The 12,255-nt window shown below is 38.2% G+C and overlaps 1 protein-coding gene across 2 annotated transcripts; it reads left to right on the top strand.

Annotated features, from left to right (window-relative positions):
- Positions 1-936: 936 nt before the first annotated feature.
- LOC105466667 (Sin3A associated protein 30) lies at positions 937-10,031 on the top strand. Of its 2 annotated transcripts, none has more exons than XM_011715743.3 (4): positions 937-1,258; positions 3,124-3,249; positions 3,677-3,775; positions 6,932-10,031. In XM_011715743.3, exons 1-4 carry the CDS (start codon positions 944-946, stop codon positions 7,052-7,054), a joined length of 663 nt encoding a protein of 220 aa, XP_011714045.1. In that variant the 5' UTR covers positions 937-943; the 3' UTR covers positions 7,055-10,031. The 2 variants fall into 2 exon arrangements, with proteins under 2 accessions (XP_011714045.1, XP_070948921.1); XM_071092820.1 differs by lacking the exon at positions 6,932-10,031 and adding an exon at positions 4,806-6,924.
- The last annotated feature ends 2,224 nt before the right edge of the window (positions 10,032-12,255 follow it).

Below are 12,255 nucleotides of genomic sequence, written 5' to 3'. Positions count from 1 at the left end.
TTGTAGGAACATGCAAGGGTTTAGAAACGCCCCCCCGCCCCCCCGCGAGGCGTTTGTGAGGGGGACCTGTCACAGTTGAGAAGTCAGGATGGGCGTTTTCCTCCCAGGAGGTGCCCTACTAATTTGCTGCCTCGATAGTTGGTCAAGCCGGGATGTTAGTTGCGGAACCTCCAGGACCGAAGAGCGCCAATTCTCCTGAGTTCTCCTTGGTTTGGGTTTCCCACAAAAGCGCGGTCACACCAAAAGCTGTGTTTCCACAAATGCGAAACGGCCTCGAAACTTTTTTTTCCGCACACGCTCACTTCCCACACCACTCCCATCCCTTTATGTTTCGCCTCAGGAATCGAGTAACTTCTCTGAAACCCAATTCTACGAAATCCCAGCAGCTAAACACAGCCCGACTTCCCTAGAGACAGAGAGAGAAAACACTGTAAACCCCAATCACACGCTCCTGTTTTCCCGGTACTGAAAAAAAAAAAAAAAAAGTGGGTCCGTGGCCGCGCTATGCATGCTAGGATTAGTAGTTCCTCCATCCCGCAGGGCGAAGGGTCAGGGCGGAGCTCAGGTTGACTCCGTAGCAGACAACTACAATTCCCATGGGGCCGCGCGCTTGAAAGAAAGGGGCGGGACGGGAGGGGGCGCGTCGCGCTTGCGCAGTCCCCGGGGCCGGAGGGAGGCGGAGGCGTAGCGGTCCAACTGCTGAAGTCCCCATGTGACAGTGAGCGGGGTCCCGGCTCCAGAAGACGCTAGAGTCTGCGTCCGGGCCCTCAGCACTGTCCACTGTTCCGGGGCCCGCAGAGACCAGCAGGCCCGGGACGGTTGGTGTTTGACCGTGCCGCTAACTTGGTGTACAGAGTGAATTGCCGCTGCCGGAGCGGAGAGAGGCGGAGCGGCCAGGAGAGAGGGGATTTCTGTCAGCGCCGGCGCTCGGGAGCTCGGAGACATGAACGGCTTCACGCCTGACGAGATGAGCCGCGGCGGAGATGCGGCCGCTGCAGTGGCCGCCGTAGTCGCTGCCGCGGCCGCCGCCGCCTCCGCGGGGAACGGGACTGGCGCGGGCGCCGGGGCTGAAGTGCCGGGCGCGGGGACGGTCTCAGTGGCTGGGCCCCCGGGGGCGGCCGGGCCGGGCCCAGGGCAACTGTGCTGCCTGCGGGAGGATGGTGAGCGCTGCGGCCGGGCGGCAGGCAACGCCAGCTTCAGCAAGAGGATCCAGAAGAGCATCTCCCAGAAGAAGGTGAAGATCGAGCTGGATAAGAGCGTAAGTAACCGCGGGATCGCCCTGCCCTCCTGTCCCCTGGTGGGGCCCCAGGAGTCGGGCAAAGGCACGGATTGTCGGCGGGGTCTCCCAGACCTGGCTGCAGTGCGGTCTCGTGGAGTCTGTGTTTGGAAGCAAATAACAAAGTCGCTGCAACTCCGACCGCCACCCCAACACACACACAACACGCACGCTGTCGTTCCCCTTTTCTTTCCCACCCTGCCCCCAGCCTCCCGCTGCCTGCGACTCTCCCGCGCACTGTCTTCCCTCTTCCTTCTCCTCTGCGACCAGGACACGAAACAAAGGGGACCGCCGGACCGAGGGCCCAGAGTAGTTTTCTTGCAGCCCGGCAGCTCTTCTGGAATGGAGGCGCCTTTGTTTCGCTGCCCAAGCTGGTGTTTGGCCCCAGGCGGTGCTAACTCCCCTCGTCTAGGGGAAAGTGGAGGACCTTCGCGATCAAGGAAGATCCTGTTCCTTTCTGTGTTCCGTCTCCTCCGGAGCGGAGTGAGAGGGAAGCCGAGCTCGCCCGCCGCCTGGCAGTGAGCCGGGGCCGTAAACGGCGTTTGCGCTGTCAGCTCCGAGGGCAGCTGCTCCGATGGTGAGGAGCACGTAGCCTCTGCGGTTTTGCCATCCCCTTGGCAGCCATCAGGATTTCTTTTTTCCTCCTCCTGCGCGTCTTTTCGTTTGACCGTCTAACAGCCGTTGCTACTTTTGGGAGATCTGGCTAGCGGTAAATGAATAACATGGTATCAAGAACCTACCACAAGTCCTGCGTATTTTTATCTTGCGCTTGGCTTCGAAGTAAATGTAAAAGCCTGTTAGCTCAGTCCGTATTTGTTTCAAATGCTAGTCTCCAGTTCGCAGGAGTGTGTGTAATTAAAGTTTTTGAAAAGTTTATTTGTGATACTTTTTTGCCCGTTTAAACAGTTTTCAGTGTTATCCGTGAGAAACTTTTCAGGTGAACTTGCATAATTTCAGATTGCTTTGGGAAAATGTGTTATAAATAAATACATTGATTTAATTTAATATTCAGAAAAGTTGATAACTGCAATTTAAATATAGTTATGAAGTCGATAGCTCATTTGTAAAAACGGATGGTTTTGTATCTGGAATATAATTTGGGCATTCAGTTGGAAAGACTGGAAAGCATACATTATGTTACAAAAATATGCTCTTCTTTAAGTAGAGAAAGTACTGTCAAGTAGCAAAAGTGGGCAGCATCATCTTTCCCCTTATCAGTTAAAAATTCAACATGAACTAATTCATGTCATCCTCACTGCTATTTATTTATTTATTTATTTATGTGAGACAAAGTCTCACTCTGTTGCCCAGGCTGGAGTGCAGTGGCGCGATCTCAGCTCACTGCAACCTCCACCCACCAGGTTCAAGTGATTCTCCTGCGGTAGCCTCCTGAGTAGCTAGGATTACAGACTAGTGCCACCACGCCCGCCCAATTTTTTGTATTTTTAGTAGAGACGGGATTTCACCATTTTGGCCAGGCTTGTGTGGAACTCCTGAGCTCAAGAGGTGCTGGGATTACAGGCGTGAGCCACCGCGCCGGCCCCTCACTGCAATTTGATGACAAAACCCAGAGGGTTGGAATTTCTCATTCTCCTCTCCCTCCCTCCCTTCACCCCTTCCCCAAATGGAACCAACCCCTCCTTCCCCATCCACCATCCTTTTAACAGTATTCCAGACTTCTTATGTTTTAACAGGGTTTAGGATTTAAATGTATAAATATTTCATTGTGTTAACAATGGCCCATCTTGACTGTCTTTATTTTTACTATCTGTGGCATATGTGTTTTACTAATACATAGACACATTTTACTGTAATCATTAGCAGTGTGTGAAACTTTTCTGTTTCAGGCAAGGCATCTTTACATATGTGATTATCATAAAAACTTAATTCAGAGTGTTCGAAACAGAAGAAAGAGAAAAGGGAGTGATGATGATGGAGGTGATTCACCTGTTCAAGATATTGATACCCCAGAGGTAAATGGAAGTTTTTTATGCTTAATATAAATCCTAAGTAGTGCATTCTGAAACCTTTATAAAAAGATATGAACAATCTTTTAAGTGTTTAAAACATTTGAGAAATCTGAAAATGAAAGCAAAATTAAATATAGCCAGTTGTCATGCATTTACACAGTTTGAATTGTTACATTTTAAATTGACAATTTTTGCGGCTCTGTTGTCACATAACTTACTCTTTTTTGACCTCAGTTTATATTATTAATCCCCAAAAGATTAAACTGTTTAATAATTTATAGGTTTGATTATGTAAATTTTTTAAATAATTTTTTTGATTTTGGAAGTAAATTTTTATTGTGCTGAAGTTAAAATGTTTGTTATTATACATATCGATGATAAATTTTCCACAAATTGTATGAACTAATTTATGCATGTTAATTTTTTCTAGGTTGATTTATACCAATTACAAGTAAATACACTTAGGAGATATAAAAGACACTTCAAGCTACCAACCAGACCAGGACTTAATAAAGCACAGCTTGTTGAGGTATATATGATTTTTAAACTATTTGAACTATGCACAACCGAGAGGCTGTTAAATGCTAATGAAAGTATTAATGTAGTATATGTAACAGTACATTTTAGTTAGAAAGAACAATGTTAAAAAATCTATTGTGGAAGAATCTAGTTGTCTAGAAATGTTTGTCAGCCACTTAGGAAATTCCTTTTTGTAATGACTACTCAGCAGATTGTGTACAGCACCTTCTGATACTGGCTTTCAAAATGTGTTGTTTGTTTTTTGAGACAAAGTCTCGCTCTGTCACCCAGGCTGGAGTGCAGTGGCACGATCTCGGCTCATGGCAACCTCTACCTCCCAGGTTCAAGCAATTCTCCAGCCTCAGCCTCCCAAGTAGCTGGGACTTCAGGTGTGCACCACCACACCAGGCTGATTTTTGTGTAATATCTTTAGTAGAGATGGGGTTTCACCATGTTGGCCAGACTTGTCTCAAATTCCTGACTTCAAGTGATCCGCCCACCTCAGCCTACCAGAGTGCTGGGATCAGCAGTGTGAGCCACCGTGCCTGGCCCTCAAAATGTTGAATGAGAGTTTTTTTTAATCCTCACTTTAGAAATCTATTAGTTTTAAAACTCCATTTAACCAGTAAATGTTTGAGCATCTAATTGAGGCATAATAAATTTAATTAGCAAGCTTTAATGTCCTTATTAAAATTTATATTTTAAAGTGGTGGAGTAGGCCTACAAATCAGCCCCTAAACAGTATTTTTATAATTTGCTGACTTAACTATTTCAAAATTGGTCCTTGTTGATGTTAGTTTTATTAGAGACATCTATGTTTTCTTCACATCTAGAAGAGGCAAAAGCTTTTCTTTTACCCAATTTTTTACTTGTAGTTTGCTTTGACAGAGGACTTCTAGTTAGTCAGTGAGTTGTGAAAGTTAATGGAGTATGCATATGTTCTCAGGATATAATAGAACCAAGAAGTCTGTGCATCTTATTAAGATGCTTATAGATTGATATATTTATATTTTAATCATATTTAAAATTTTTGCTTGCAGCTACTCAGGAGGATTGATTAATCCTAGGAGTTTGAGTCACCATGGGCAACATAGCAACACTCCATCTCTAAAAAAGAAAATTTAGCCTACTAGACAAAATAGAAGTGTAGATATATAAATCGGTTTTCTCATATTCTTTGCATGGATTTAGTAGTTACCCAACATTTTCTAAAATGTACATATTGAATAAAATGAAATATGAATAGAAGTTACATTTATCTGATGGAACGCTTTTTAACATTGTTAAAATCTAATACATTAACTATTTAGCTAAAATTTCTTATCCTTGGTTAGGCAACACGGATCTAATTAATTTTTCTTTAATTTTGATTTAAAAGATCAAGTTCTTTTGGGGTTGTACAATACATTATGTAACGTAAATATAGATCTTGCCCACCATGATGAAATATTTCAGTAGGTACTAATGGAGTGAAGGCACCCCTGTTTTGGAACAAATGAGAACCAAAGAACTAATTATTTTAAATGTTACATTTAGGTATAAATTAAACCTGAAATTTTTGATAAACTGACCTTCTAAGAACAGTTATATTATTTCTAGAGCTATTTTCTTTTTTATACATAAGAGATAGCCATGAGTGTTATATTTTACTTAATCAGAAATGCAGTTATTAACAGGTTAAGGAATGTGGAAATGTGCAGATGTAGTACATATATTTTAAGACGGGGTCCCCAACCCCAGGGCCATGGACTGGTACTGGTTGATGGCCTGTTAGGAACAGGTCCACAGAGCAGGAGGTGAGCACCAGCTAGCAAGAATTACTGCCTGAGCTCCGCCTCCTGTCAGATCAGCCGTAGCATTAGATTCTCACAGGAGTCCAAAACCTCGTGTGAAGTGCACATGTGAGGGATCTAGGTTGTACGCTTGTTATAAGAATCTAATGCCTGATGATCTGAGGTGGAACAATTTCATACCAAAACCAACTCCCCCACCCCCAATCTGTGCAAAAATTGCCTTCCGTGAAATCGATCTCTGGTGCCAAAAAGGTTGGGGACCACTGTTTTAAGGGATTCCAGGGTTGTATGACTAAGTCTTAAGTCTCGTAATTGTTGTGTGGATGAACTTTTTTCTTAAGAAATTCTATTTTCTGGAATCTAAATATGCTTGTCAGCACCTCAGGTAAGTCTATTAATCTTCTATTCGTAATTGTAGTATGCATATTACATTAGCACAATGAAAAGGCAAGGAAGCAGGTAAACATCCTTCATTGAACATCCCTCTTTCTCCTCTCATTTCCATTCATAATTTTTATTCAGAAAAATTTTCAAGGAACCTTAACCAAAGAATGCTACCAAGATATGAATGAATGAATGTAATTTGCAGCAAATAATTTATATGTTATTGTTGATTACTACCAAAAGTTTTCAACTTCATACTTCTTTTTCTATCAGTAGGGTCTAAACCATTGCAGGTTTAATGATGCATGTGGTCTCTTACATCTGTTTTATCTCATTTAAAGTTTAAAAGTAAAAACATGTATTCCCTACTCTAGATTCCAATTATAAAATTTATTATTTTTATCTTATTTATCTTTTTTGAGACAGAGTCTTGCTCTGTCACCCAGGCTGGAGTCCAGTGGCGTGATCTCAGCTCACTGCAACCTCCACCTTCTGGGTTCAAGCAATCCTCCCATCTCAGCCTTCTGAATAGCTAGGATTACAGGTGTACACCACCACGCCTACTTAATTTTTGTATTTTTTTTTGGTAGAGATGGGGTTTTGTCATGTTGCTCAGGCTGGTCTTGAACTCCTGGGCTCAAGTGATCCCCCTACCTCCGCCTCCCAAAGTGCTGGGATTACAGGCGTGAGCCACCACTCTTGGCCCAATTATAAAATTTAAAATAAATAAAAGGAAAATGTATTTTCTAATCAATGTATAGTAAATTGAGTGAGCCAAAAGGTCCTTTGAAATCACATTATCTCTTGTTCATAACATTTTATTCTTAAATGCTTTTTGTCCTGTTGGTATTTTCTTAAATATAATTTTTAAAGGAAATAGCTCTTATCACATAGATTTTTTCTTTGGATGAAACCGTATTTTTTACCTAGTTTATGAAACCTGTTATATCTAAAATTTAATTTCCTTAATTTTTTTTTTTTCTTTATAGATAGTTGGTTGCCACTTTAGGTCTATTCCAGTGAATGAAAAAGACACCTTAACATATTTCATCTACTCAGTGAAGAATGACAAGAACAAATCAGATGTCAAGGTTGATAGTGGTGTTCACTAGGAGACGTGGAATTGAGACTAATAACTTGGATGATAACACTGTTTACTGTTTTTTCACATGTAGAAATGTTCTTTGTGTATTTTTTCTACAGAGGATTTTCTCTGATTTTATTTTCTTTGTTTCTGACTCTAATAATTAGTTGGAAACTCATGTAAAATGAGCTTTCCTAAATTAAAAACTATTTTAAATAAAGGTTATTACTATTATAGTTGCTTCAGTGTATTTATTTTGTGAAACTTGATTTTTCTTTTAAACTGACTTAGAGATCAGTATTGATATTTTAATGTAAAGTCCTTCATTTTATAACCCCCCTTTTTTTTTTTTTGTAAACTTCCAAGAAATTAACAGGGTAAGGAGAAGTAACAAATGTAGCACATTTGCATTCTCTGGGACAATCTGACTTGGAATTGAAGATATTTTAAATAGCATTATTTTTTTAAGTGCTTTATAATGCTAGCAAATTTGAAAAATAAGCTTCTATTGGAATACAACTTCTTTTTTATTTCCTTTTTTTTTTTTTTTGGTTATTATTACTTGATGAAGTACTAGGAAGAACAAATGGTTTAATTTATATACCCACCTCGTTCCAAAGACAACTTAATGTGCCAGTGAAGATAAACACAATGCTGAAAGTCGAAATAAGAACATGAAATGAAATAGCTGTTTTTGAAAATTTTGTCTTTGGGAAAAGATATTTATGTGGCATGAATACAGAAAGTACCTCTGCTATGCCCCTTAATTTTTAGTGATGTCCTGTACTGTTTACATTGCAAATGGTAACTAGTAAGTTGGAGAGGTCTAGATATCTAACAAGATCTTCATTTAAATTTTGGTTATATATGACTGACTTGATTTATCCATCTCCGTTTTATGTTTCATTCCTGGTCAGTTTTCTATCAAACATTCTAAACCTCTGCTTTTCCTGAGATTATATTGTTTAGCTAAATCCTTATAATTACAAATCAAATTTATAGTTTGTAATGCTTCAGCAAACTGTTGTGAGATAAAGCTGCGGATTTTAGGCTGGAAATGGATGAGACCATTAATGTAGCTCATGATTTCTCAAAGTTGACATTTGGACTCAATAATTCCTTTTTGTGGGAGGCCGTTGAGTCTATTGGAGGATTAGCAACATCCCTAAGTCCACTCGGTAGGTGCCAGTAGCTCCTCCAAGGTGTGACAACCAAAAATTCCTCTAGACACTGCCAAACATACTTTGATGGTCAAAATCACAGCTAGTTGAGAACCACTGATGTAACTAAAGTACTGCATCTAAAGTACTAGTTCATTAGTAGGTGACTGCATATTTTCAAGTGTTCTTAATGTATTGACTGCTAGAAAATATAATGAACAATAAAACAACTGGTCTTTGGTTTTGCTATGACCATTGAAAGATTTGCTTGCTACTTTATTAGCAAGCACAGGCTGTAATAATTGCTGTCATAGAAACTTCTCATTTCTGGAATTCTGGAAATCTGTGAGAAGACTTCTTATAAAAACATTTTGAGGCCGGGTACACTGGCTCACACCTGTAATCCCAGCACTTTAGGAGGTCAAGATAGGCAGATCACTTGAGCCCAGGCATTCAAGGCAAAATGGTGAACCCTATCTCTACAAAAAAATACAAAACTTAGCTAGGCCTGGTGACGTGCATCTGTAGTCCCAGCTACTTGGGAGGCTGAGGTGGGAGAATCACTTGAGCCTGGGAGATTGGGGCTGCAGTGTGCTATGATTGCAGCACTGCACTCCAGCATGGGCATTGGAGTGAGACCGACTCAAAAAAAAAAAAAAAAAAAAAAAAAAAAACAAAATGAAACCCATATTCTGTTCTTGTGAAAAACAAAAGCTTGAAATTATTTGCTGACATAAAAGTATGAACATAACCTTTGGCAATGTTAATTTCATATAATTATTTGTGTAATAAAATGTAGTTTTATAAAATATGAATGAAGAGTTCTGGATGGTAGTTATTCAATGAAATCAAATCCTTGTTAATTTAAAATACAAAAAATCGGATCTTGTAAGTTGAGAAGTAACTCAAGGAGCTGCAATGTAAAAGTCAATTTTATATGAAAATTTCAGTTACCATTAGATTTTTTAAATGATGAATTCATTAAAAATTATTTTTACTTATCCATATCTGAACAAAAAATAAATGGAAACTCATTTCTATAAGGGTATAGGTTACTTTTGATGTTAGAGCATTAAGAGAAGAATCTAAATTTAAATGCCACGAGAAGTAGGAGGAAAAAGTATACTGAATGGATAGCAGGGGCTCAAAAAATAAGTTAGTTATTTGGTTACTAACTTCAAAAGAATAATTTTGGGAAAGGCCTAAACATGCCTGAAATTCATGTCTTTACAACAAATTCTATATTTTTCTACATGAAGTCTTTTAAAATTAAGAAACAAAATATACAATTAATCATTTTAAAGTGTACAATACGGTGGTATTTAATGTATTTGCAATATTGTATAACCAGCAGCTCTAATTTCAAAACTTGTCACCCGACAAAAACAGCCATACATAGTCACTCCCCCTTCTTCCCTCTCCCTATTCCCTGGTAACCTCCATTCTGCTTTTTATCTCTATGAATTTGCCTATTCTGGATGTATTATAAGGGAATCATACAATGAAGTACTGCAAGTTGGATGAACCTTGAAAACATGCCAAAAAGCATAATGCTAAAAAAGCATGTTTTCAAGTTTCATCCAAGTTACAGTACTTCCTTTTTCAGGCTGAATAATATTCCATTGTACCTATTGAACACAGTTTATTTATCCATTTATTTGTTGATGAACATTCGGTTTCTATGTTTGGCTATTATGAATAATGCTGCTGTAAACATTGATGTACGAGTTTTTCTGTGGACATATGTTTTCATTTCTACCACCAATGTATAAAGACTCCTATCTCTTCAATTCACTAACACTTGTATTTCATTAAAAAAAAAAAAATTAAAGCCATCCTACTGGGTGTGAAGTGGTATCTCATTGTGGATTTTATTTATATTTCCTTAATGATCAATTTTATTGAATATCTTTTCATGTGCTCTTGGCCACTTATATATCTTCTTTGGAGAAGTGTTTATTCAAGTCCTTTTTATTCTTTTTTTTTTAGTTGGGTTGTTTGATTTTGTTGTTGAAATGTAGGACTGTTTATTTATTGTGAGTATTAAACCATTCTAAGATACATGATTTGCAAATATTTTCTCTCATTCTGTACGTTGCCTTTTCACAGTTCTGATAATGTCCTTTGATGCACAAAAGTTTTAAATAATTACATAGTCCAATTTATCTATTTTTTCCTTTCTTGCTCACATTTTTGGTGTCAAAAGAATCCATTGCCAAAACCAACATCATAAACATTAACGTCTATGTTTTCTTCTAGGAGTTCTACAGTTTTAACTCCTAAATTTAAATTGTTGAACTGTTGTGAATCAATTTTTACATGTGAATGAGGTAGGAGTCCAACTTCATTCTTTTGCACGTGGTTAGCCACTTGTCCCAGTATGATTTGTTGAAGAAACTATTTTTTCCCAACTGAATAGTCTTGACAATCTTGTTGAAAATCAGTTGGCCATAGATGTTTATTTCTGCACTCTCAATTCTATTCCATGGTCTATGTATTTATTCTTATGCCAGTACTATGCTCTTTTGACTACTGTTGCCTTGTAATAAGTTTTGAAATCAGTAAGTGGGAGTCCTACTTTGTTTTTCTTTTTTAGTATTGTTTTGGCTATTCAGGGCCCCTTGCAGTTCCATATGAACTTGAGGATTGGTTTTTCCATTTTTTGCCCAAAAGGCTATTAGAATTTTTATGGGGATTGCATTGACTCTATGGACCATTTTCAGATTGCCAGCTTAACAATATTAAGCATTCCAATCCATTATTATGGGATATCTTTCCATTTATTTAGGTCTTCTTTGATTTCTGCAGTGTTTTATAGTTTCCAGGGTACAAGTCTTTCACCTCTTGGTTAAATTTATGTTTAGGTATTTTCTTCTTTTTGGCACTATTATAAATATAATTGTTTTCTTAAATTCTTTTTTGAGTCATTCATTAGAGGTGTGTGCTGATGCTGCCACTGTGCTGAATTAATCAGCTCTAGTAATTTTTATGTGTGTGGGTGGATTCCATGGGATTTTTCTATATATAGAATGATGTTATCTGCAAACAAAAATGATTTTACTTCTTCCTTCCCAATCTGGATGCCTTTTATTTCTTTTCCTTGCCAAATTGCCCTGGCTACGATTTCTAGTACAATGTTAAACTGTAGTGGTGGAAGCAGGAATTGTTGTCTTGTTCCTTTTCTTAGGAGGAAAACATTTAGTCTTTGACCATTCAGTATGATGTTAGCTGTGAGTTTTCATAAATGTTCTTTGTCATGTTAAGGAAGCCCTCTTCTATTGCTAATTTGCTAAATTTTTTTTATCATGAAAGGGTGTTGAATTTAGTCAAATACTTTTAGTATTGAGATGATTTTTTTTTCCTTAGTAGTATTGAGATGATTTTTTTTTTTCCTTAGTGTATATTACATTGACCTTCTTATGTTGAACCACCCTCACATTTCTGGGATAAATCCCACTTGGTCATAGTGCATAATTCTTTTAATATGCTGTGGGATTTGGCTTGTTAGTATTTTGTTGAGGGTGTTTGCATCTATACTCATAAGGGATATTGCTCTATAGTTTTCTTATGGTATCTTTATCTGACTTTGGTATCAGGTTAATACTGGCCTCATAGAAAGTATTAGGAAGTATTCTTTCCTCTTCTATTTTTGGAGATTTTTGAGTAAGAATGATATTAATTCATCTTTAAATGTTTGACAGAACTTATGGGTGAACCTATCCGGTCTAGGCTATTTCTTCGATGGAAGAGGTTTGACAGATTTAATCTTTTTACTTATATAGGTCTTTTCATTATATATAGGTCTTTTCATTATATATAGGTCTGTTGAGACTTTGTGTTCTTTTAAGTTATTTTTGGTAAGTCATAGAATTTGTCTACTTCACCTAGATTATCTAATTTGTTGTCATACAAATTGTTCCTATACTTCTCTTATAATACTTTTAATTTCTGTAAGGTCAGCAGTAATATTCCTACCTTTATTTCTGATTCTACTTATTTATGTCTTCCTTCTTTTTTCTTAGTAGTCTAGGTAAGGATTTATCAATTTTGTTGGTATTTTCTTTGATTA

Source organism: Macaca nemestrina, chromosome 3 (genome assembly GCF_043159975.1).
Source record: "Macaca nemestrina isolate mMacNem1 chromosome 3, mMacNem.hap1, whole genome shotgun sequence".
NCBI classification, from domain to species: Eukaryota; Metazoa; Chordata; class Mammalia; order Primates; family Cercopithecidae; genus Macaca; species Macaca nemestrina.
This window is presented reverse-complemented; position numbering and strand designations above follow the sequence as displayed.

Bases quoted from the DNA above. Each gene is read 5' to 3' on its own strand.
- LOC105466667 (XM_011715743.3), top strand. From the start codon at position 944: ATGAACGGCTTCACGCCTGACGAGATGAGCCGCGGCGGAGATGCGGCC. The intron at 1,259-3,123 runs GTAAGTAACCGC...TTTCTGTTTCAG, and splicing joins AGATCGAGCTGGATAAGAGC to GCAAGGCATCTTTACATATG. The intron at 3,250-3,676 runs GTAAATGGAAGT...AATTTTTTCTAG, and splicing joins AAGATATTGATACCCCAGAG to GTTGATTTATACCAATTACA.